This window comes from Ceratotherium simum, chromosome 33 (genome assembly GCF_057802395.1).
Source record: "Ceratotherium simum simum isolate JZ-2026a chromosome 33, ASM5780239v1, whole genome shotgun sequence".
Lineage (NCBI taxonomy): Eukaryota > Metazoa > Chordata > Mammalia > Perissodactyla > Rhinocerotidae > Ceratotherium > Ceratotherium simum.
This window is the reverse complement of record NC_141932.1, coordinates 21,274,805-21,301,001: the sequence shown is the minus strand read 5'-3', so window position 1 is coordinate 21,301,001 and position 26,197 is coordinate 21,274,805. Positions and strand designations below refer to the sequence as shown.

At 40.0% G+C, this 26,197-nt stretch overlaps 1 protein-coding gene across 1 annotated transcript; it reads right to left on the bottom strand.

The window, feature by feature from the left end:
- Nucleotides 1-2,129: 2,129 nt before the first annotated feature.
- On the bottom strand, nucleotides 2,130-10,651 carry LOC101390621 (cytochrome P450 2G1). Its single transcript, XM_004441609.3, has 9 exons — nucleotides 10,472-10,651; nucleotides 9,728-9,890; nucleotides 8,246-8,395; nucleotides 6,879-7,039; nucleotides 6,452-6,628; nucleotides 5,547-5,688; nucleotides 3,683-3,870; nucleotides 3,425-3,566; nucleotides 2,130-2,311 (listed from the first exon to the last, which is right to left on the bottom strand). The coding sequence occupies exons 1-9, from the start codon at nucleotides 10,649-10,651 to the stop codon at nucleotides 2,130-2,132; spliced, it is 1,485 nt and encodes a 494-aa protein (XP_004441666.1).
- Nucleotides 10,652-26,197: the final 15,546 nt, after the last annotated feature.

Here is a 26,197-nt window from a genome sequence, read left to right as displayed (position 1 = left end):
TACATATCCAGTCTCAAAACTCTCTTCCAATTTTGGAAAATCCCCTGTTGTGTCTCCTCACAGGAGAAAGTCTTTTCTGAAGGGGCCATTGATTCTTCCTCCCTACACCCTGTCACCCTGTGACAATGGCTTGGCTAATTTGATCATCCTGCCTGGAACATTGAATCTTCCCCAACATCTTGCACAGAAACACAGACAAAATTAGGAAGTTGTCAACAGCAGCAACAATGGCTCAAGAGTCCCACGGCAGTGGTGTTCAGTGTCCAATCATGGGTGGGGTGGCAGTGGCAGCAGCAGCCCCTAGCTGGAAGGTTCTGGCCATTATCTTAGCTGATGTACTCCTGGCACAACCTCTTTTTTTTTTCCTACTCATATTCTTTGCCTGGTTTTCCAGAATTCCCATTGATTTTGTGAGCTAACCAATCGCCTTTCAGTGGCCAGCAGCCTTTTCTGCTTAAAGTGGCCAAAGTCATTTTATGTTGATTTCAAAATAGGAACCTTGACTATTATTGGACCTGAGGGTCTCTTAGGGAGGGGGATGAGATTGAGAAAGAACTGGTAAAGGATGAGTTGTTATCTCTGGAGAGATGCCTGAACACCTTCTTTCTCTCACACCCAACATCCAACACATTAGCAATCCCAGCAATCTCAGGCATCACAATAGATTCCAAAACCACCATCTCCCCACCTCCACTGATTCTGCTGTGTCTGAACCAACATCACCACTTGCAGAAACCTCCTAATTGGTCTTTGCTTTTGTCCTCACCCCCTCCCTCAGTCTATTTATCATACAACAGCTAGAGTGAGCCTTTTAAAACATGCTGATACATGTCACACTAAGCTCAGCAACCCTCCAAAGACATCCACCTCGCTCAACTCCTCACTGAGGTGCACAAGGCCCCATATATTCTGACCTTTTAACTCCCTGCCCTTGTCTCATTTACTCCTACACTCTCTTCCTCCTCTGCTCCAGGCATACATGTCTCCTTGTCTATTTATGAACACACATGTAGCCTTCTGTCTTATGACTCTGCTGTTTTTAATTGTTCTGCCAGGAACACTCCCTTCCCAGATATCTGCACAGTTTCCTCCTCATTGAATTTTGAAACCACCCATGACCCCCAGTTAAAATTCCAATCCTGGAATTCCCTATGCCATTTCCTTACTTTGCTGTTCTAACATACTATATCATTTACTTATTTATTATGTTTATTCTTCATTGTCTACCTTCCCCACTAGAATGAAACTCCACGAGGGTAGGAGTTTTGTCTCTTTTGTTCGCTGATGGATCCCAAGAACCTGAAGAGTGTGCTGGCACATGTTGGGTATTTTATAAATATTGGTTGAATAAAACGAAAAATGAGGGAGGGCTTTCATCAGCTGAGCAAGTTGATGGAGTTTAGAAATGGAATAATAGCGCTGTGGGCGACTTAATTATTCTTCAAAATGGATTGTGAGAGTATTTGGAATTGTAAGTTGAGGCAAGAACAACTAGGAAACCAGGTTCAGTGAGTAAGATGATGGGGGAGGGAGAGGTAGTGAGCCAGCAAGATGGTTGAGGCTGGGGTATTACAATGATGGCCCAACCAGTGGGAAATCTCTGATGGTGAGCTGTCAGAAAGGATAGTTAATAACAAGGAAGTCAAAAACCCATTTTAAGTTGTTTGCAGTGCCCTATTGATGTCACGCACAAGACACAATAAACTTGCTTCACTGGACAGTCTTGAGTTTTTTGTTGCTTTGTTGGAAGTGATGAATATGAGAATCAAGGAGAAAGGATTGTGACTCACATTTTGGTCATTATCAGGGAAAAGACAAAGGAACAACGTAAAGACATGGAATCTACAACAAGCATTTGGTGGAGACAGAAAGCCCAGGTGGAGGGGATCATGAGAACGCAAATCCTCCAGGTTACTGCTGAAATCTTGGACAAGGCATTGCTCTTCTACTGGATGTAGAAGACATATAGCTCTATATTTTCAGCTGACCCACGCTGACCTGTGGTCCCATGACAGTAGTAGTAGTGCCATCTCTTTAGGGCTGTTTCGAAAATTTAGGGAAATGAAGAGGGTGAGAACAGAAGAGAGCTCTGTTCTCTGATGGTTACTTAGGCGCCCAGTAGGGGGTGCTCAGCGGACCATGAAGCAGAGCTCATAGGTCGGCGGGATGTTGCCAAAGCCTGAGACCTTGGGCGTGATGTCGATGTCAGCAGGTGGCACCAGCGAGCGTAGAGAGAAGTTCTGAAGGATGGAGGTGAAGTAGAGAAAGAGTTCCATGCGGGCCATGGCCTCACCCAGGCAGATGCGTTTTCCTGCGAGCACAGAGAAGGGCAGGAACGCAAGTCACACTTGCACAGAATAATGGAGGCAAGGGGAGCGTTCTGTCTCCACCACCCATCTGAACTTCAGCTGCCTCCTCAGCATCCCTGGGGTCATGACGATATCCAATTTATAGGGTCATTATAAAGACTCAGTGGATTCCTATATTTAATCCTTAGCTAGGATCTGCCACTTAAAGGGGTTCAACATGTGGGAACTACTTCTCTGGTGGCTTGGGTTACATCAGATTCCAAGATGGACTTGTTCTAGAGGATTGATGAATTTGAAGGTTCTGTTCATTTCAATATCTTAAATGTTTATGAAACACCTAATTGGTGCCAGACACTGGTGAGAGAAAAAAAAAGAAAGTTCACACTTAAACAGTGCTTATTATTGTGTCACCCTTTCAATGGTTTGGAGAGATTAATCTCCATTTTACAGCTGGCAGCTGAAGTAACTCACCCGTGGCCACACCATGGTGGTGGGGTGGAGCCCTGTTTCCTGACCACTGCACTGACTTCAGGTTCAATGTGGCTTGCACTTAAAATACTGTTACTCTAAGATATATATCATGGGTCAGCAAGCTACTATTCACTGAGTAAATCCTCCCTGCTGCCTGTTTTTGTACTGCCTGCAAACTAAGAATCTTTTAACATTTTAAGTAGTTGAAAAAAATAAAAAGAAAAATATTTTGTGACACATGAAATTCAAACTTTATTGTCTATGAATAAAGTTTTTTGGCATCACAGACATGCTCATTCGTTTATGTACTGTCTGTGGTCACTTTTGTAGTACAACGGTGGAGGTGAGTAGTTCAGACTGCATAGTTCGGGCAGAGACCACATGGCTGGCAAAACCTAAAATGTTTTCTATTTGGTCCTTAACAGAAAAAGTTTGCTGACTCTTGTTTAGTACTATTGTTTTTGTAATTATCAGAGTCAATGGTTCTAATATTCCATGATTTTGCAATTCTGGGATTCTAGGATTTTTTGATTCTATGAAATAGCACTCAACTTCCCATTCAGACCTGAATGTCAAACACAGATCAAAGGTCAGGGGACATATCTACCATGTTCCTGGGGGGAACCTGGATCATAGAAACCTACCAGAGGAAAAAGGCACAAAGGCTTCATTCTTCTTGAAGTGGCCTTGCTCATCCAGGAAGTGTTGGGGATAGAAGGCATCTGGGTAGCGGAAGTATTTGGGGTCTTTGAGGACTGAGCCAAGCAGAGGAAACACATCAGTACCCTGAGGTGGAGATGGGGCCAGTTAGGAGAAATCAGTGTTGGAGTATGAAGTAGGGAACTGGGAGGAGAGAGGGGTAAGTGGAGAGGGAAGGGGTGACATTGAAGGTGCAACTCCACCTTAGGCAGAAAGTAGCCTTGGAAATGAGTGTCCCGGATGACATTATGGGGGACACCCATGGGCACGATATCTGTCAGTCTCTGTATCTCATGGATCACGGCATCTGTATAGGGCATCTTGACCCGGTCATCCACACTTGGGATCCGGTGTGGTCCTATTACCTGGTCAATCTCTTCATGGATTTTGGCTGGAAGAGACCAGAAAACATAAGAGACAAGGACACAGGAGGTGATTCTGGAGGCCTGGGTTGGGCCATCAGTTTGTATCTTCAGCACCCGTGTACCCTGAGGGAGCAGGCCATATTTGTATGGATTGCCTCTTTATTCTTAATACCTGATACAGTGGTGGGGCTAATAAATACTCATCAGATCACCAGGAGGCACACAGCCTGGATCTTTGAATGCTAGCTGGGACGTTCTATCTTTACCTTTATTTATTTTTTAAACTTGGGACCTCATCTTTAATTCATTTAACAGATTAACATAATGGCACAGAGCCAGTGGTCACAAACTTTAGAGGCAGACAAGACCTGAATTCGGTCCAGGGTCCTGCTTCTCCTGACTCTCACCAACATTGGCAGTTTATTTCTGTTTCCTTGCCAAGAAAAATGGGAATAATATTAGCACCTAGGTCAGGGGTTGTTGAGAAGAAAGCACGGAGGAGCCATGGAAGTCTGATGAGCAGGGCAGTGTCCTGGTTCCAGCTGGGCTTTCATACACAGATTTTTGACAGGATGGGAAAGAGACACAATAGTTGAAAAGGACAGGATTGAAGCAAATGACAGCAATTATGTGACAGTGATTAAGAACACTATTGGTGCAGTTACCCCTCTCTGAACTTCCTAGATGAGTGACCTTGGGACAAATGACTTTACCTTATGAGACTGTTTCTTCATCTTCAAAATGGATGTGATGGTCTAACCAGCTCATAGAGTTGTAAAATTTACATAAAATCCAGTATGCAAGTAACTAGGACAGTGCCTAGCACATAGAAGGTATCCATTAAATAGTTGATGATTTAGATTTGTAAAAGACAATTCACTTCCATTGTTTGTAATGATGGTTACAATTCTTTGGCTTGCTTTGAACTGCATTAGAAGGGAGAGGGGCCAAAATTGTGAATTTTCCTTAAGTAATGAATTCCTTATTACTGGAGTTACCCAACAAGCCCAGATTGCAATTTATTGGAGAGGGATTCCATTTGATTCTGGCACTATAGTTTGCTAAATAATGGCCATCAAAGATATCCACCCCCTAATCCCTGGAACCCATGAGTGCTACCTTATGTGACACAAGAGATTTTGCAGATATCATTAAATTAAGGATTTTGAGATGGGGAGATTGTCCTGGGTAATCCAGATTGGCCCTAATTATAATCACAAATGCCTATATAAGAGGGAGGCACAAGGGTCAGAGTCAGAGAAGGAGGTGTGACAACGGAAGCAAAGAGATTTGAAGATGCTATGCTGCTGGCTTTGAAGATGGAAGCAAGATCATGAGTCTGGGAATGCAAGGAATGGAGCTTTAGAAGCTGGAAAAGGCAAAGAATCAGATTCTGCCTTGGTTCCAACCAGTGAAAGCCTATTTGAACTTCTGAACTCTGGAACTGTAAGATCATAGATTTATGTTGTTTTAAGCTACTAAGTTTCTGGTAATTTGTTACAGCAGCCATAGGAAACTAGTGCAGGCACCAAGTAGAAGACTAAATCAAATGGCGTTCCAAGTCAGAGATTCCAAGTCTCCATATTCTGAGGTTCTAAAGTGTGAAGAGTCTAAGGCTGTGGGGTTCTAATGTTTCAAGACTATGTCCTCTTTCCTGCTGAGAGTGAGAGTCACCAGGTAAGCAGCTCAGGTGGATGCTCACCTTCCACCTCAGGATGCTTCATCAGCAGCAGCAATCCATAGCGTAATGTAGAGCTCACAGTCTCTGTGCCAGCAAAGAAGAGGTTGAGAGTGGTGAGGACCAAGTTCTTGAGGTTAAATTCTGTGTGGGGATTATTTTTATCCTGAAAATGAGAGGGATAGTAAACAGAATTACCCTCTTCTGTCTTTATCTTCTTATTTTCTCCCTGTGTAAGAGTAAGGTTTTGTGAAAACACAATAGATGGTAAACCAAGTGGGTATCTGGGAGAGGAAACAGCCAGAGTGAAGGTCCTGAGGCAGGAGTGTGCCTGGTGTGTTAGAGGAACTGCAAGGAGGGGACCAGTGTGGTTGGAGACAGGTGAACAAAGGGAAGAAGAGAGTAGAGATTGCCTTGTCAGATTTGCAAGTTCTAGGACATTAGGGTATATAATTTTAAACTTCCAAGTGCTGAGGTCCTATGATAAAAAATACATAAATTTCTAAAATTCCGTAATACAGAAGTATTAAGCTTCTAAATTTCACATCTCTAAGACTTTAAAGTTTTAACTTTTAAGTTTAAAGTTTTAACTTTTAAGTTTAAAGACTTTAAATATCTAAGCTTCTCAAATTTTAATACTCTAAAGATTCATTCTCCTTTTCTACAGTTGTAAGTTTCTGGCATATATGATTAGAAAGGTGCAAGCTTTTAAGTCTCTATGTTCCTCAAAGTTTTACATTGAAAGTTTATTTTAAAGGTGTAAGAGTTTATGCCTTTACTATCTCTATATCTCATCTATAAATAAATGTAAACCGTGTGAAACAATGCTTGCTCTTTTGTCTCCAACATATTTACAGATGAATTTAAAGTTGCAGGTGCTAAGGATTGAGGAGATGAGAGGAAAGGATTGGGAGAAGAGGAAGAGGTACCTGGTGCATCTTGATGAGGAAGCAGTCAATGAAGTCCCGAGGGTTTTGGGGGTCAAGGGATGCTTCGTTGGTCTTGACCCTAGAGGCAACGAAGTCCTTGAGCTCCTCTATCAAGTAGTAGATGCGATTATGTCTTCCTGGTAAATATTGCATAATTCCAGAATACATGTCATATAGCTGTGGGGAATAGGCAAAGGGAATTTGTCAGCAATGGACACCAGGGGCCAGCATGGGCTGAATCTGGAGTCAGATAGCTGGACTTAATATCCAGCATGGGGTCTTAGAATTGGGTGAGGCCCTTTTCTTCTTGGACACTCAGGACATATTGGTACTTGCCTCCCAGGAATGTGGGGAGGACTAAATGAGGTATAGGCACGTGCTTAGTTAATTGAGATTGGGGATGGGTAGAGAGGTGACTGGTGAGCACCTGTGCCCAGGGTGTGCTCATCTCAATGAAACTCTCATTGATCATCTGCAGCAGCTTCAGGAACTGCTTGTCTTCATAGTCGAAGCGGCTTCCAAAGACGACGGAACTGATGACGTTGGAGACAGTGCGGCTCAGGAAGAAGGTCGGTTCGATGGGGGCACCTGGGTGATGGAAATTGTTTATGTTGGAGGCAATGATTAGGCACGGGGTGTGGAGTCGTTCAGTTGTGGTTATGAATCATAGCTCAACTGCTTACTAGCACATGTTAGTTACTCATTTTTGTGTTTTGAGTCTAGACTTCCCAATCTGCAAGTTGGTTTAATATCCACTTCATTCGTTCATGGGGATTCAATATTGTTATCCATGTAAAATGCTTAGCAGAATGCTTAGCATGTAGTAAGCACTCAAGAAATGCTAGCAGAACTCAATCGTTGTTTTTTGTTATAGTATTTAGTTGTGTTTGTGCTAGACAGTCACAGATTTGGGAAAGAAGTGGTGGTAAGGGACACATAAAAAAAATGACAGCTGGATTCTGTCTATTTCTACCAATGATTCCATTTGAGCTATTAAGAAAATCCTTCCCTTGGCCTCAGCTGCACTATCTGTAAAACAGGATGCTGGTCAGGTCATTGGAGTTGGGGACAATTTGTCCAGAACCATGCATATGTTCGTAAATATACAGTGTTGCAAATAATTTCTGGGGGTACGTGGACAGTCAAAGCCTTTATGTAGATTGTTTAGCATTTGTGAAGCCCGAGTGAGGAATCTCTGATTTAGAGAAATTTATCTCCATTTCTATCTATCTATTCATCTCTGTATTTCTCAGCCTCTGTGTCTTCTTTTTTTTTCCGTTTTTTGGCCCCAGTGGATCCAGATCTTATTTTTGGGCAGGGCCTGGATTCCTTTAAAAATATAATGAAGTGGATATAGAGTTTCAGATTTGCAAGATGAAAACGTTCTTCTTTTTCACAACAATGTGAGTATACATAACACTACTGAAATCGTTAAGATGATAAAATTTTATGTTATGTGGTTTTTACCACAATATGTGTGTGTGTGTGTGATAAAATTTGATCCTATCACCAGAATAAGGCACAAACTCTCATATCACCAAAGTCTGCATATGATATTAGGAGCTCACAAACTCCCTGAGATCCACTGATTAAAGTTTCTGGACAAGTGGTCTCCAAGGGTCTTTCATGTTAACTTTTAACATGGAACCTAGCTGGAAATTTCAGTAAATCCTTAATCTTTTTCATCCTCTCCCATTCCAGAGATTTCTCCCACCAAGGCCCATCTTCTCATAACTGAGCTCTTTACAATCACCAAGTCACCTTGTAGCCCTCCCCTTTGGGACCCTCACATACCCTTGGTCTTCCGTAATTCCTCCAGTAGGAAGCCTGCCTCCTCCTGGATCCGCTCCTCAATGCTCCGCTTTCCCATCCCAAAGTCCCGAAGGATGGTCAGGGAGAAGCGTCGGAGAATCCTCCATCGTTCTCCGTTAGCCAGAGCGACACCTGCCAGGATCTCAGAGTCAGCATCCTGTCTCCCCTCCCTTTCTTGTGTCCAACTCTCTGCTGGACAAGGATAAGGATAGATTATGAAAGCCATAGACTCTGCAATCAGGGAAGCCCTTCCCAACCTCCCAGGCTTGATGAAGAGACTAAGTTTCTCTTCCTACAGGACCCTCAAAAACAGTCCAGGAGGAGGAGGAGGAAAGGGAATCAGGAAAGAAGTGATTAGGGGAGATCAAGGAGAGTTTCTTACAGGATAGAGACCTTGACTGGATAAAAACTTGATGGATGAATTGGAATAGATAGAATGCCATATACAGCATCCTGGAATGGGGAGAAGACTATTTCTATTTTCTATATAACACTTGGATTCTCTAGATATACACATACATGTACACAGAAGCTCACAAGTATACATCTATATGCTTACATAAAAGGAGTTATCATCTAGTAAGAAACATTTAGAAATTACCAAATTTACATGGATTGGTGAATTAATATTTGGAAATTTAGTGAAATAATTTTGGTGGATTAATGAATGGAAAGAAGAGTCTATGACGGGAATGACTGATAAATTGATGGATGACTTAATAGATGGGTGAAAGGTTAATGGATGGTTTGAGATGGATGGATAAATGGTTGGAAGGATGGATAAAAGGAAAGATTAATAGATGGATCAATGATGGAAGGGTTAAGGAATGGATGGATGTAATGGTGGATAGATGGGTAAATGGAAAGTTAATTGATAATGTGTAGATAAATTATATAGGAAAATGTTTGTATAGAAAGACTAATTAGTGAATGGATTTTTTTGGTGGATGTACGCATCAATGGAAAAGTAGATGAATGGAAGGAAAGGTATAGGTATAGATGAATTGATGGAAATATGGAAAGAATGGTGCGAGGCTGCTTGGAATTGAAGTTGTGTGGCCAATTAGAGATGGATGTACGGGTGACACTAGAAAGGTATCTACCTAAATGGAGGAGGCGGAGACCTATGTGTTGTGTGTGCGTGTATGTGTAGGAAATAAGAAGTAAAGTTAGCCATGAGGGCTTGGGTGGGTACATAAAACATGTAGTTAATCCTTTAAAAATAAGAGCAGACGTAACACAGCAGACATTCTGGAGTCAGATGGTTTGGGTTCAAAATAAAATGGTTCTACTACTTACCACTAACTTTTCTCACCCTCAGTTTCCTCACTTGCCAAATTAGTATAATATTAATAGTGCTCTCAGAGGACTCAGTGCAATCATTCACATAGCATACTTATCAAAGAACCTGTGACATAGGAAGTGCATTATAATCATTTTGTTTTTATTATTGTTGTTACCTACCATGACCTTGGAAGTTTCGCTCTACTGAAGCCAGTTCTCCACGGCCACTGAATTCATCTGCTCGGTCTACCAGGGCCTCCTTCACTGCTTCATGCCCACATAAAACAACTACCGGCCGAGGACCCATGTACACGGTGAAGACTGGGCCATATTTCTCCCTGAGCTGGGAGTGAAGGAAGACACAAGAGGAGGAGGGCTGATTGGAACACCAAGTATAGACCAAATAAAGATTTTAGGGGGTGGAGATTTCAAGGGGATACAAATGTGGGAAAAAACAGATAAAGGTGAGTCCTGGTGTTGGAAGGACTATTGAGAAAAAGGCGTAGAGATCTTGGCTCCTGTGATCCTGGGCAAGACCCCCCAAACCTCCACAAGCCTTGTTTTCCTCATCTGTAAAATTATAGACCTGGATGAGATGAACTCCAAGATCTGTGCTTCTCTCTCTGAAATGCTAAATTTTTACACTCCTAAGATTTCATGATACTGAGCCTCAAAGTTCTATAAAATCAGAGTGCAAGTGTTTAAGGATAGAAGTTACTCTAATTCCAAAGTCCTGGGATTGTGAGAGTCTTAAGTTCCAATGTGCCAGGAGTCTGTGTTTTCCAAGAATTTAAGATTCTGGAATTTCATAATTCTAAGGTTCATAAAGTCTGTCTTTCCAGGAGTCTGTGTTTTAGAAATCTACATGTATCTGTCCATAGAATTAGTTGCTTCAGCTCTATCATAGGAGGTAGACAGACTCACCTTCATAAAAGACTGAAAGGTGGCATCAGTACGGACTTGCAACAGGTTCCCCAGGAAAGGTATCGGTGTGGGACCTGGGGGCAGTTTTCCCCCCTTGTTGATCCGTTTCCAGGCAATGAGGATGAGCAGACAAGACAAGCAGAGTGCCAGAAATATGGTGAAGGCCCCTCCCAGCTCCATGATGCTAGGTTGAGGGGCTGTATCCAGGGCACCAGATCCTGCCTAAATATGTTCTGGGAAATCAGCTATGCAGAAATATGAACACCCTGGTATTCAAGTTTTCTGGGTATGCATGCCATCCGGGAAGAGATTGCTTTATCTGGGGGGTGGTTATATAACCTATAATCTCCCACCTGAAGAAAGGTGGATTGAATTCACTCAGGGAAATCCACTGGGGCCGTTCCCATATCTTCATATTTCCAATACTCTTAGTTCGTCTCCTTCAGCTCAACCTGTAGTTCAACATGTCTTGGTAGTGTGTGGGAGGAAGTTGAACATCATTTTTAGGCTATGGTATTTAGGAATTAGACAACCTGGGTTCAAATTCCAGCTCTATCTTTTCTTCATTAGAAGAGTCACCTAACCCTCTTGGCCTCAGTTTCCCCATCTGCCAAATAGGGTAACCATAATGTTTTATAAAGTCTTGATAGAGATCAGGGACAACTACTTTATCTTTGCCAGATCCTAATTAATCACTTTTTTAAATAAAGAAAGTAAGACTAAGGTTTAGAATAGCAAGAGAAATAACTCAATTTAAAGAGTTTTATTCAACAAGTTGTCTTGTTTATACTCAAGGTGATATTAAGTAGTAATAATCAAAGATTACTTGTATTGGTTTACCACAACGTTGCTGGTGTGTGTGTATGTGTGTGTGTGTGTGTGCATGCGCATTTGTTTTCAAAGTTTAAGATGTAGAGACCACCCCTGAGCCCCATTCTCTAGAGGGAAAGACCATCTCTAAAGATATGGCCTGGTGATTACTTTCTATAATAATCTAAATAAATGGTTTTCAACTCTTTTTGTACCAAATATTCGTAAATCTTCTTTACTTTCCTGAAACAAAATTCCTGGGTATTATAATTCTACTTATACATATTAGTAAACAAAATCAAATGCCCTCCTCATGTGTGCAGATTCTCAGACTTGGAAATTGAATCTCTTGGGGAACAGCAGCTTTTATAATAAGGCTTGGCTGGCTGGGCTGGGGTGTCCTGTGTCCAGAAGTGGTGGAAATTCTGGGAAAACTGAGCGACTTACGCAGCACAACCTTCTGGATCTTAGATATGCTGCTAGGATGTCTTTCAAGGGGTAAAAGTCAGCTCTAGGCTGCTTCCTTCGATTCTCCCAGATTTTGCCTCTCCCTTCTGTTCTAACCCTTCCACACACACACTTATACCCATTCAGGACTAGTCTATTAATTATCTGTGATGGTGGTGGTTATGAGTTTGGTTTTCCAAATCATACAGAAAGGGAGAAAGAAAGCATCCTTAGAACAGCCCCTCTCACGATCCCACTCTAGGCAGGAAAACAGGAGTGGAGGCACTTGAACTAAAAAATGGAAGCAAGTTAAAGAGGAAAAATTGCAGAGAACCTGAGGCTGAGAAACACAGAGAGAGGCAGATTATGCCATGTATCGTGTATGGAGATAGAGATCAAGAATGAGAGAACAAAGAGAAAAGAGAAGTGCAGAGAAACACAATCAGAATGAGACCAAAATAGAGCAGAGAGAGAGAGAGAGAGAGAGAGAGAGAGAGGGAGAGAGTTAGATACCAAGGGAAACACAGAGGCAAAAGGAAATTGAAGAAACAGAGAGAGGGAGATACCATCAGAAAGAAATAAAAGACAGAAAAAAAGTTTCAGTGAAACAGAGCTAGAGACTGAGAAAAAGACATATGGCCAAGGAAGAAGAAATGAGAGGAACTCAGACAGCCCTCGCTCTCCCTCAACTGAAAAACCATTGACTGAGGGGGAGAAATCCAAATGGACAAAAAGTCAGAAATGGAGATGGACAGGGAGATGGCAGCAAAGAAAACAGAGAGATAAATAGATGGAGACAAACCCAGGGCAAGGTGAGATGGAGAGAGGGTGATTTGGGCTCCACAGGGTGTGTGCATGAAATGGAACCTGGATCATTTTGTGCCTAGTCACACATCCCTCCATACTCAGACACGCTGTGATGCTGCAAGGAATGTCTTTATGTCTTTATGAAGTGTCGTCTTTGTGTCAGGCACTGAGCTGTGTGCTTGACAAGCAGGGTATCTTCTAATCCAAACAACCAGTTTACGAAGCAGGGCACATGGTCAGAGATGACTCGTCACCTTTAAGCAAGTGTTCTTATAACCTGGGGCTGCTGGATGAACTTCAGGGGGTTTCATGTGGCTCTCTGAAATGGTATGCAGTATTAGGCAATACATTACCTGCCAGGAGAAAAGGCATACAGATGTTTTTGGAGTGCTTGGAAGTATAGTTCTCATTGCCATCTGGTTTGATACATCAATCCATACATGACCATATTTGAGAAAAGACTTATATTTCAGAAGCACCTAGATGTCCCCCAATATCTGTTCTCCCTTCTTCCATAGTATTAGAATTCTATTCAGCTACATGGCTATCCAAAATAAAGACTACATTTCCCAGGCTCCATTGCACCTGGGCATGGCCATGTGCCCAAATTCTAACCAAGAGATGTGAGCAAAAGTGGTGTATGCAACTTCCACATTATGCTCTTAAAGGGGTGGGGGGAAAGTTTTCCTTCTGAATATTTTCCCTTCCTGCTGGCTGGAGTGGGATGTAGAGATGGGGAGGGCTACACACTAAGGCAGGAAGAGCAATAACAGGGAAGGAGTCTTGGTCTTTGACATTATCGAGCTGCCTGGTCAGCCCTAGATCGCTTACACTAAGCCATTAAGTGGAAGAAAATTAAACTTCTATCTTATTTCAACCCCTTTAAACTGTTACTTTGGGTCTTTGTATCAGCAGTTAACCTATATCCTAAGAAATGGAGCTTCTATAGGTAAAGAATGCTTGAAAATCATTGAACTGGATAAGTGTTAGTCCAACTTCTAACACTTCCCTACTTTATTTTTGCCATGTCTGAGTACCACCCATATATTTATTTGTTTCTTTAAATTGACTCTCCTTTTTAAGAACTTAAATTTATTTGTTTAAAATGGAAGCTTGATGTATCTCCCTTCAACAGAAAATTAGCTATCCTCTATCATGACTAGAAAATATCTGTGCATTAGTAATCTCATACTACATAACAAAACACCTCACAACTTAGTGGCTTAACACAATAATCCATTATTCCCCGCAGTTTCTGTATGTCAATGTCATTTAATGCTGTAATCTCATATGCCCACTAGAGAGTCTTCCAACTTCTTTTCCACTTCTCCTTTCACTCTCAGGCTCCGGCTTGGGGTTCTCAGAGCTTGAAGATGCCTTAGAAATATTTTTAGATCAGAGTTTCTCAAAAGGTATGAAATGCATAATTTGGCCCAATGCCAGCAGAGTGTAAGAGTATGTTATAAGGTATTGCAAAATTCCTTGGAAGGAGGATGTATGTATGGAGTTGGATATTGCCAGTGGTGATAATAAAAGTACTCAACAACTGGTGCAGCAGAGACAGACACTCGCTGGAGATGGAGCAGACTCCTGGAGGCCATTTAGTTGCTGAATTATGGGGATATTGGTGAAACGTGGTCCTGAAGAAGTGTCTGAGTTAATATTTACCAACCTTTGTAAAGTATGCCCCTAACAACACATAGCACCACACTGGCACGTATACGCTGAATTCTAGCCCTAGACATTGCCCTCCAGAAGTTCCCTTCTCCCCCATGCAGGTATCTCAGCAGAGCTTGATGTAGATCTTGTAGGTGAGGAGTGGAGGTGTGGTGGAGCTGGTGCAAGAGCTTATTCAAGAGATTATTAAAGGTTAGAAATTATGTGAGCTGATTGTGAAACAGTCATTATTACTTAAATTATGTAAACTTAAAATTGAATTCATTATATTTGTAAAAGTAGGTAATAAATATCAAAGCTCATTGCTTCCTAATTATTTTGCCATTAGCTATGCTCTTCAGGTTTTTAATGTCTATTTGCACCTGAATGGTGAAAATACTATATGATGGTGTGGTTCTGTACGTCTCTTCCCAACTGAATGTTCAGCAACTTCAGGTTGGTTGGTTGCTTGAAACTGGCCATGATGGACGTGTTACACCACAAAAACAAGAAAATTCTACAAATCAGGGCTTTTCCCCCTCCAGAGATGGTTGCTAAACATTTACCAGTGCACCACTAGGAGTGCACTTTCAAAGCTGGAGATCTGGGCTTGGTGTGGATGTTGGCAGGTGATCCAAGAGAGCACAGGGGAAGTTCTTCAGATGCTTACTGATATCAGGAGTTCCACGTGAGCTGCAACTACCCCAGAAGTCTCTGCCTCCCTGTGGGGAAGACAATGGGAAGAGGGCTCTGTTGGCTCTGGTGTTCATCTCCCAGATAATGGCATACAGGGAGAAGCACTCTATGACTCTGGAGACTAACAGACATGAAGACCATAGAAAAGTGAGCCTCTCTCTCTGAGCCTTTCCTCATCTGTATTTTGGAGATGACAACAATAGTACCTCCTTCATAGGGTTTTTGAAGTTTGGGATAACAGGCATGTGAAGCTCTTAATGTAGACCTTGGCACATAATAAAGAGTTCCAACAATGGTGGGCTTTTAGCGTGGTTAGATGGTTGTAAAATGGCATGGTCTTAAGATTCCCTGAGAATAAGCCTTGGACATTATCTGTGCCTCAGTTTTCTCATCTGGAAAATGGGACATATGGTTATGTTGATCTTTTGAGGCTTGGGGGACAATTCAGTAAATTATGGCACATAGCAAGCATTTAATAAATATTTGTTAAAATGAAAATTATAGCTCTGCTAGGACAATGGAGCTGGAACCAGGAAAAGCTGAGTGGAGGGAGAAAGTCCTTTCTCATCTCCCTCACCATGGAAACTTGCAGAAATCTGTTGGCTTCTTTTTTGGCTGCAATAGAAGGGAGGATACCTAGAATTGAATTTTTTTCTAGGGAGGCAAGGTAAGTGAGTCTTGGATATCTTCAAGTGTAGTCTAAGAAGACAAATTATGGGAGGTGTTTTATGCAATGGTTCCAAGATGGAGCTAAATGGCCTCCCCAAGTTAACATTTTTCTAAGATCCTGTGGTTCTCAGAATCTGTTGTTCTAATATTTTAGGATTCCAAAATACTATGATTTTAAGTTTTCAGTGGTCTATGGATTCTTCCATTTGGGAGTGGGGAATGAGCTTTAGAAAAGCGCGGAGCTGTGGGGAGAGTGGTAGAATGACCTTTTACTTCCTCCTGGATGCTTGCATCAGGAGCAGGAAGGTACAGCCTGTGCATAACTGTTGCTCTCATTTCCAGCCAAAATAAATTTGTAGAGTCTTAGGAACCAAATTCTAGAGGTTGAAATTGGCACAGGGGTCATTTTCTGTTAATGAGTAGGAAGGATAGTAAATGGGACTCTTTCATTTCTTCCCTTCTGCTAAGAAAAATTATCCAAAACCTAGAAATAAGGAAAAAAATGATTATGGAACTTTTTTCATGTCAAGCTAAGCATACAGTGATGCATCATTTAAAGACGGGGTTAAGTTCTGAAAAATTGTGTCAACAGGAGATTTTGTTGTTGTGTGAACATCATAGAGTGTACTTACACAAACCTAGATGGTGTAGCTTACTACACACCTAGGCTCTATGGTACTAATGTTATGGGACCATCGTCATATAAGTGGTCCATCGTTGACTGAAACATCGTTATGCGGTGCATGACTGTATTTTCTAACATGCCTATTTAAAGATAATCTCATCCCAAAATGGAATATCACTTTCTTTACACAATTGATCAGGGTCTAAGCTTTTTACAATTCTGTAAAACTGCTAAGGCATGAGGGCAATCTTTTCTGTTTAGTAGAGAAAGTGAACTTTCCCACAAGTAAAAAAAAAAAGCAATAAAATTAGACATTAACCAGTTTGTATTTAACTCAGCATTTCTTTTCTTTTTTTTAGCTATAAAAATTCTAGTGTCTTTTGACATTTGTCTTTTGAACCAGCTTTGTTTACACCTGGTTCCCTCGTTAATAAATTAAGTAATCTTTGACACATGTACAACATCTATTTTGAGAATTATGTTTTTATCATTTTGAGAATTATCCTTTCTATATTTCTCTCCTTTTCTTCCTCTTCCTTTCTTACTCTCTCTCTTCACCTTTTTCTCCCTCCCTCCAATCTCCAGCTCTTTTCTCCTCACCACTTTCTCTCTCTGTCCCCTTTCTCTCCCTCTCTCTCTTCTCTCTTTCAAAGACTCTCTCCCCTATATCTTCCTTCTTTCTTCCTTCATTCTCTCTCTCTCGTCTCACCCCCTCCTTCCTTTTGTCTTTCCTCTCCTCTCCTCTCTCTATTTCTTTTTTCACCTCCATCTTCCATCCCTCCCTCTATCAAATGGTGTAACATGTGCATGACTGGAATACCAGAAGAAGAAGAAAGACGTAATAGGACTTTGGAAATATTAGAAGAAATAATGGCTGATTTTTTTTCCCAAAGTAGTGACAAACACCAAACCGCAGATCCGAGAAGCTCAAAGAACACCAACATGGTAAATACCAAAAAACACACATGCAAGCATAGTATATTCAAACTTAAGGAAACCTAACACAAACAGAAGATTTTGAAGGCAGCCAGAGGGAAATATACACCTTGCCTACAAGGAGTGAGGATAAGTGTTATAGTAGACTTCTCATTAGAAATAATTCAAGAAAGAAGACTATGGAGTGACATCTTTAAAGTGTTGAAAGAAAAAAGCTGTCAACGAAGGATTCCACATGCAGCAAAAACGTGATTCAAAAATGAAGGAGAAATGGGGAGTTATCATTTAGTGGGTACAAAGTTTCAGTCTGGGATGATGAAAAACTTCTGGAGATGGATAGTGGTGATAGGTGCACAACAGTGTGAATGTACTTTATGCCACTAAACTGTACACTTAAAAATGTTTAAAATGGTAGATTTTATGTTGTGTATATTTTACCAAAAATTTTACATGAAGGACAAATAAAGCCTCTTATACAAAATAGGTGGGAGGGAGAGAGATTCATTGTCAGCATGCTTGCCCTATAAGAAATATTAAAGGAAGTTCTTCAGTCAGAAGGAATATGAGGTAAAACTTGGTTCTACACAAAGAAATTAAGTTAGAAATCAAATAAATAAAGCTTCAATGTAATATTTTTTATTTTCTCTTTTTGTCTTTAATCGCTCCAAAAATAAGTTTATAGTAATAACATTAACAACGTATTGGGTGTTTATAGCATATTAAAAGTGAAATATATGACAAGAATGACACAAGAGATAGGAGGGAGGAATTGGTAATATACAATTCTAAATTTCTTTCACTTCATGTGAAATGGTATAATTTAATTTGAAAATGAACTCCTATAATTTGATATTGTACATTGCCTGGAGTAACCACTAAGAAAGATTTCAAAAGAGATATAAATAATGTCACATGCAGAAATAAAATGACATCATAAAATATGCTCAAATAAAATCAGAGAAGGCAGAATAAAGGAAATAAGAAACAAAGGAGAATATAACAAATAGAAAACAGCTAGCAAGATGGTAGATTTCAATCCGAATATATAAATAATCAGTTTATTTTTTTACTATTTTAAATTATTTTTATTGAGATAACATCAGTTTTTAACATTATATGAATCTCAGGTGTATATCATTATATTTCACCTTTTGTATAGACTACATCATGTTCACCACCAAAAGCCTAGTTGCCATCCTTCACCATGCATGTGCCCCATTACCCCTTTCACCACCCCCCTACCTCCCTTACCTTCTGGTAACCCCCAATCTGTTCTCTGTATCTCTGTGTTTGTTTGTTTATCTTCCACATATGAGTGAAATATTACAAGATTTGTCTTTCTCTATCTGACTTGTTTCACTTAGCATAATACCCTCAAAGTCTATCCATGTTGTCGCAAATGGCAAAATTTCATCGTTTTTATAGCTGAGTAGTATTCCATTGTGTGTGTGTGTGTGTGTGTGTGTGTGTGGTGTATATATATATATACATACACCACATATTCTTTATCCATTCATCTGTTGATGGGCACTTAGGTTGTTTCCAAGTCTTGGCTGTTGTGAATAATGCTGCAATGAACACAGGGGTGCATATATCTTTTTGAATTGGGGTTTTCACATTCTTTGGATAAATACCCAGAAGTAGAACACCTGGATCATATATTAGTTCTATTTTTAGTTTTTGAGGCATCACTATACTGTTTTCCATAGCGGCTACACCACTTTACATTCCCACCAGCAGTTTATGGGGGTTCCCTTTTCTCCACATCCTCTCTAAGACTTGTTATTTTTTGTTTTTAATAATAATAGCCATTCTGATGGGCATGAGGTATATCTCATTGTAGTTTTTATTTGCAATTACATAACAATTAGTGATACTGAACATCTTTTCATGTGCCTGTTAGCCATCTGTATATCTTCTTTGTAAAAATGTCTGTCCAGACCTTCTGACCTTTGTTTTAGTTGGGTAATGTTCACTTTAAATGTGAAATACACTAATTAAAAAAACAGAGATTGTCAGAATTAAAAGCAAGACTCAACTATATGTTGTCTATAAGAAATACAATTTCAATATAAAGGCGTATATTAAAAGATCAAAAGAATGGAGCAAATATGACATGAAAGCCTAATTCCAAGAAAGCTGGAGCACCTATATTAACTTTGGACAATGTAGATTTCAGAACAAAGAAGATCATCAGGGATAAGAGGGATTACAAAATAAAAAAGGAGTCAATTCTCCATGAAGACACATCAATCATAATGTGTAAGCACATAACAACAGAGCTTCAAAATACATAATACATAAATTGATAAACCTGAAAGGAGAAATAGACAAATCTACAATTATAGTTGGAGACATCAGTATTCCTCTCTCAATAATTGATAGAATAAGAAATCAGAAAATAACTAAGGTTATAGATGATCTAAACAGCACTATCAACCAACTTGACCTACTTGGCATTCATAGAAACTCCATCCAACAATAGCAGAACACTTTTTTCTCAAGTTAACATGGAACATTCACTAAGATAGGCCATATTCATGGCTATAACGCAAATCTTGACAAATTTAAAAGAATAGAAATAATACATTTTGCATTCTTGAGCCATAAAGGAATTAAACCAGAAATCAATAAAAGAAAGATATGCAGAAAAAATTAAATATTTGAAAGTTAAACAATACACTTCTAAGTAACCCAAGGGTCAAAGAGGAAGCTTCAAAGGTAACTAAAAAATATTTGAACTAAATGAAAGTCAAAACTTGTGGCATGTAGCTGAAGCAGTGCTTAAAGGGAACTTATACCATTGAAGGCATATATTAGAAAAGGAGAAAGATGTAAAATCAATAACCTGTTTCCATCTTAGGAAGCTAGAGAAAGAAGAGCAAATCGAATGCAAAGCAAACAGAAGGAAGGAAATAATAAAAAGTAGAGCAGAAATCAATGAAATTGATAGTAGGGAAAAAACAGAATCAAGAAAACCAAAAACTGATTCTTTTGAAAAGGGAAATAAAATTTATCTAGCCAGGTGAATGGGAAAAAAAAGGAGACACAAATTGCCAATATCAGGAATGAAAGAGGGGAGATTGTTACTGATCCACAGACATTAAAAAGATAATAGGGGACTATTACAAACAACTATATGCATATAAATTTGAAAACCTAGATGAAATATACCAAATCTTTGAAAGACACAAACTAATAAAACTCCCAAAAGAATAAATAGATAACCTGAATAGAGTTATGCTTATTAAAGAAATTGAAGTTGTAGTTGAAAATCTGAAAAAGAAGAAGAAAACTAGATCCTCAGATGGTTTCACTGGTGAATTCTACCAAATACTCAAAGAAGAAATAACACCAATTCTCAACAGCCTCTTCCAAAAAGAAGAGGGAGGACTTCACAGCTCATTTCATGAGACCAGCATTACCCTAATACTAAAAACAGACAAGGAAATAAAAGAAAAGAAAACTGAAGACTAATATGTCTCATAAACATAGACATGAAAAACATTAACAAATCAAATCTAGCAATATATGAAAAGTATAATACAACACAAAAAAAGCAATCAATATATTTAACCATATTAGTAAATAAGGAAAAAATGTGATCATATCAATAGACGCAAAAATAGCTTTTGGCAAATTTCAACATCCATTCATAATAAACAAGCTCAGCAAATTAAGAAGAGAAGAGAGCTTCCTTAATCCAATAAAGGATATTTATGAAAAACCTAGAGATAATATCATACTTAATGGTGAAAGACTAAATGCTTTCTCCCTAAGATCTGGAATAAGGCAAGGGTGTTCTCTCTCATCAGTCCTATTTCACATCACACTGGCAGTCCTAGCTAGTGCAATAAGGCAAGAAAAAGAAATAAACAGCATACAGATAGGAAAGGAAGAAATTCAACTGTCCTTTTTTGCAGATGACATGAATGTCTCTGTAGAAAATCCCAAAGAATACACAAAAAACTGCAACTCATAAGTGGGTTTTGCAATTCACAGAATACAAGGTCAATGTACCAAAGTCCAATGTATTCCTGTATACCAGCAATGAACAATTGGAATCTAAAATTTTTTAAAATACTATTTAAGTTAGCACCAGAAAATGAAGTACTATGTTCTAAATATAACAAAATCCGCTCAAGATCTGTATATAGGAAAGTACAAAACACAAAGAAATCAAAAGAGATCTAAATAAATGGAGAAAAATACCATGTTCATGGATTAAAGTCTCAATATTGTTAAGATATCAATTATCTCCAATTTGTTCTACAGATTTAATACAACCCCAATAAAATTCCCAGTAAGATTTTTTCATGGATATCCACAAGCTGATTCTAACAGTCATAGGGAAAGGGAAAGGAACTAGAAGAGCCAAAACAATTCTAAAGAAAACAAAGTTAAAGGACTCATATTACTGAAAAGCTTTACTATAAAGATACAGTCATCAAGACAGGACAGTATTGGCAAAAGGAAAGACATATAGACCAATGCCATAAAATAGCCCAGAAATAGACCCATATAAATATAGTCAATTTTTGCCAAAATTAGTTGCAATGGAGAAAGGATAATCTTTTCAAGAAATGGGGCTTCAACAAATGGAAATCCATATGCAAAAAACAAAAGCAAAAAAAAAATAGATACACATCTCACACCTTACACAAAAGTTAACTCAAAATGTATCATAGACCTAAATGTAAAATGTAAAACTATAAAACTTCTAGAAGAAAATATAAGAAAAACATCTCTGTAATGTTGGGTTTGGCAGTGAGCTTTTAGATACAACATCAAAACCACACTTTATGAAAGAAAGCTTAGTAAGTCGTACTTTATCAAAAGTAAAAACATTTGCTCTGAACAAAACACTATTAAGTGAAAGAAAATACAAGTTACAAACTGGGAGAAAATATTTGCAAATCACATTTGATAAAGAACTTCTATCCAACAATGTTTTTAAAACCTTAATTTTTAAAATGGGCAAAATATATAAACAGATAATTCATGAAGAACAGATATGATATATATGTTCCTAGAAAAATAAATATTTGTATACTGTAATGGAGACTACCAATTGCCCCCTAAAATCTGCTCTCCTCTTCTTCCACAGTAACAGAAACAACAATTTGTAGCCAGGAACATGGCATCTAGAGTTAAATCTACATTTTCCAGTCTCACTTTTATCTGGGTGGGGCAACATAACTAGGTTCTGGTCAATGGGACATAGGAGACTAGTCATGTGGCACCTTCTCGGTATCTCCATTAATGAACATGGTTTCAATCCTTGACCCTCTTTTTATTCCTATTTCCCTTCTTCCTTTCTGATGGCTGGCATGTGGAATCAATGGCTGGAGCTCCAGCAGTCATTTTGCACCATGATGTGATCTTGGGAGTGGAAAACACACACGATAGAACAAGACGGAAGAGCCAGACCCTGGGAAGCAACATGCTCACCCCAGACTGACCAGCTTTGAATGTCTAGAATATGTAAGAGAATTAACTGACCTTACTTAAGCTCCTGTTATTTTTTTGTCCAGTTACTTTCAGACGAACTTACCCCTCATCACACTGAAATGCACACATTTAATGAACACAAAAGAAATGTTTGACATATGAGTGACCACAGCCAATTCCACCTAAAAAACTTAGGGAGGAGGGAGGACTGTAGGAGACAATAGTAATAGAGACAATAGTAATAGTAATAGAGGTGTGGGTGTTTAGACTCATGAGAAAAACAGTGAGAGCATAAGACAATTTTTAATTCCAAAGGGGCCACTCTGGTTGAAGCACCAGCCACTCATGGGACATATGCATGAAGGCAAGTGAAGGGCGTGGTCGGTGAAATGCAGAGTGATGACGGAAGAGGTGGTGGTGAGGGAATGACACGCGGGTGAGGCAATGTCTCCAGAGAATTGCAGAGAGCTGATGAAATGAGGAAGAGAGGAAAGGGGATTTTAATAAGATCCCAAGGACCATGTGCTTGGATCCTCAATTTAGTCAGCTAGCTGGTATAACAAACAATTTCAAAATCATATTAACTTAACACCAGAAGGCTTATTTCTTACTTACATAAAACACATGCTGATGTTCCTGGTCCTAACCTAGCTGCTACAAGCGATATTGGGAAATGTAATCTTGTGTGCCCGGGGGGAAGAAACAAGATTGGCAAACAGTTAGCCAGTCTCTATCACAATGCCTTTTTTTCCCCACAATCTCTTTTTACTGCCCTGATAGAAAGACAATAACAGTTTCAAATTATTTTGAATTCATTTTGGAGGCAGGCTTATGCTTTATTGAATGTGACACTACTCCCAAAGTGGACTGCATGAATATTTATGGTCAGTGGGTTTTGCATGTAATTTCAGGGAGTTCACAGAATGCTCTAATCTGAGCCTTGGTCCCTGGTTAAGATTTCCTGAGAAAGAGCAATTTTAATGACCTTCCTATGTAGAGTCAGCCTGGAGATCCAGCTGGTGATATCCAGGAACACACATCTCAGACCTTCCCAAGGAACCCACCCCACCCCACATTTGATAGGGCCCCTACCATGTGGTTTGAGCTTCCCATAATACCTGTATTAGTTTCCTAGGGCTACCATAGCAAAGTACTACAAACTTGGTGGCTTAAAACACAGGAATTTATTCTCTCACAGTTCTGGAGGCTAGAAGTCCAAAATCAAGGTGTCAGCAAGGCCATGTTCTCTCTGAAGGATCTAGGGGAGGATTATTGCTTAACTCTTCCTAGTTTCTGGTGGTTTCTGACAATCCGTGGTGTTCCTTAGCTTACAGATGCATCACTCCAATCTCTGCCTCCACTGTCACATGATGTTTTCACTCTGTGTCTGTGCATATCTCCACATGGCATGTGTCTGTGTCTCTGTTTTCTCTTCTTATAAGGACATTAGTCATTGGATTATGGTCCACCCTAATCCAGTATGACCTCATCTTAAGTAATTACATCTGCAAAGACCCTATTGCCAAATAAGGCCACATTTTGAGGTTCTCAGTGGACATGAATTCAGGAGCACTATTCAACCCAGTACAATACCATACCCCTCTCCTCATCCTTTAGTGGACCCCATACACTTAATCTCCTGGGACACCTCTAACAGGAAGCCAGCCTCCTCCTGGATCTGCTCTTTTCCCCCAACCTCAAGTCTTCCATAAAATTAAGAAGTAGCAAAGGAATTTTCAGTGCTCCCTGTTGATGAGAGACACATCTGCTAGCAACTTAAGGTGTGTTTTTCCTTCCCCTTACCCACAGGCCAGGGATGGGGACATACTAGGAGCCATCGTGGTCCTCCTTTTAAGGGGGGACCCTCATGTGCCCAGCCTCATGGTGACCCATGCTGTAGGAAGAGTGGAGTGGGGGAAGCACCAGCCTCCTGTGTAAGACCCTTGTCAGGCCCGTTCTTCCTTATACTCCTTTCTATCCCTCACTGGATAGAGAACAGCTCAGAAGGCTGAAACCTAGGGATAATGGAGGACTTCCAGGAGAAAATGTGGGGTCTGGTGGTTCAGGTGGGAGATAGGGAATGAGCATATGTGATGGAATGAGGCTGGTGTGTGAATGATGATGAAGAGCTCTGCACGGGTCATCTGGAACTGCATAGAAACCCATTTCTCAGTCTTCCTGCTGTTTTTTTCTCTCCATGTGGGCCCAGTTCACTGTTCCTTCCGTATTTTTCCTCTTTTCTTCTAAAGTTGGACAAAGAGATCAGATCTCAACCTCTCTCCTCCTAAAAAAATAATATCAAAGGAAGGCTGAGGACTCGATGAGAGTCAGACTGGGAGGGAGGGAAAGTGAATCAATCAGCGTGGAATTTCCTCATAAGGATGACATGGATAGAGGGGGTATGGATGTTCAGAAGGATCAAAGCTGGTAGAGGTAGATGAAAGCAATGATTGGATGGAAGAATATATGACTGAATGATAAAAAGAAGGATGAATGGATAGGAGGATGGATGGATGAACAGCTGGGTGGGTGGACATATGGAGAGAAGAATCATTGGGTGTGGAAAGATCAATGGATAAATGAATGGGAGGATGGCCAATGGATGGAAGATTGAATGTATTGGTGATTGGAAGGATGAATAAATAAACATGTTGATAGATGGATGAAAGGATGTAATGATGGAAGAAAAAGCAGATGCATGGTTAAATGGATGCATGGTAGGAGGGAAGGATGGATGAATGTAGGATGAATGTATTAGAGGGCAAAGGATAAAAGAATCAATGCTATTGGAAGGGTGCATAGCTAGAGTTTCAGATAAGTGCCTGGTTGGATATGAATGGATGGAAGAATGCCCGAATGATAGATAGACTGAAGAAGGGAAGGTTGAATGAATCAGCCTGGAGGAGGAAGGCTGTTTGAAATTGGTGCATGGGCAGTTGGGGATGAATGGATGGATCTTAGAGCAGCAAGTCTCTGTGAGGCTGGAGGTGTAGAGTTCCTACAGATTGTGTGTTGGGGGGGTATTCAATTAGGAAGTCATAAGAGGAAAGGATGTTGTATCTGTTAATATCAGAGACCCCAAAATAACAGTGGCTTAAGCAAGATAACAGTTTATCTCTGACATGCCAGTCTGATTATAAGCAATCAGAGGCTGATATGGCAGTTCCAGTGCTAAGAACCCAGGTTTCTTCTGTCTTTAGCACCACACTTTCCCAGAGCATTGCCCTGTGCCCCATCACAGTTGAAGATGGCTCACTGCCTAATGTGCTGGGTGTGCATTCCAACCAGCATGAGAGTGGGGCACAGGAGTGGAAAGCAGAACCTTGAAAAGGTAGACATCACTTCCCCTCAAATCTCATTTGCTCGCAGTCTCAGTGTCTTCCCTAGCTGCAAGGAAAATGTAGTCTTTACTTGAATGGTCTTTAGCTCGGTTCAGATTTAGGAGTTCTATTACCAAAGAGAGAAGGCATAAATGAATGTAGGGGAAAAATTAACAGTGTCTGCCATAAGGATTGGCTGACAGCTGATAGGGAAACAAAAGGAAAACAATCTGCAAAGAGCAGAGTTGATATCCAGCAGATACCCTCATTGATATGAAAGTTTGGGACAAGGAGTGGGCTCCCAGAAAG

Coding starts and splice junctions, on each gene's coding strand:
- LOC101390621 (XM_004441609.3), bottom strand. CDS start 10,651: ATGGAGCTGGGAGGGGCCTTCACCATATTTCTGGCACTCTGCTTGTCT. Junction 8,396..9,727: donor GCGAAACTTCCAAGGTCATG/GTAGGTAACAAC, acceptor AGATCCTGGCAG/GTGTCGCTCTGGCTAACGGA. Junction 3,871..5,546: donor GAAGCATCCTGAGGTGGAAG/GTGAGCATCCAC, acceptor GGTCTCTTCCAG/CCAAAATCCATGAAGAGATT.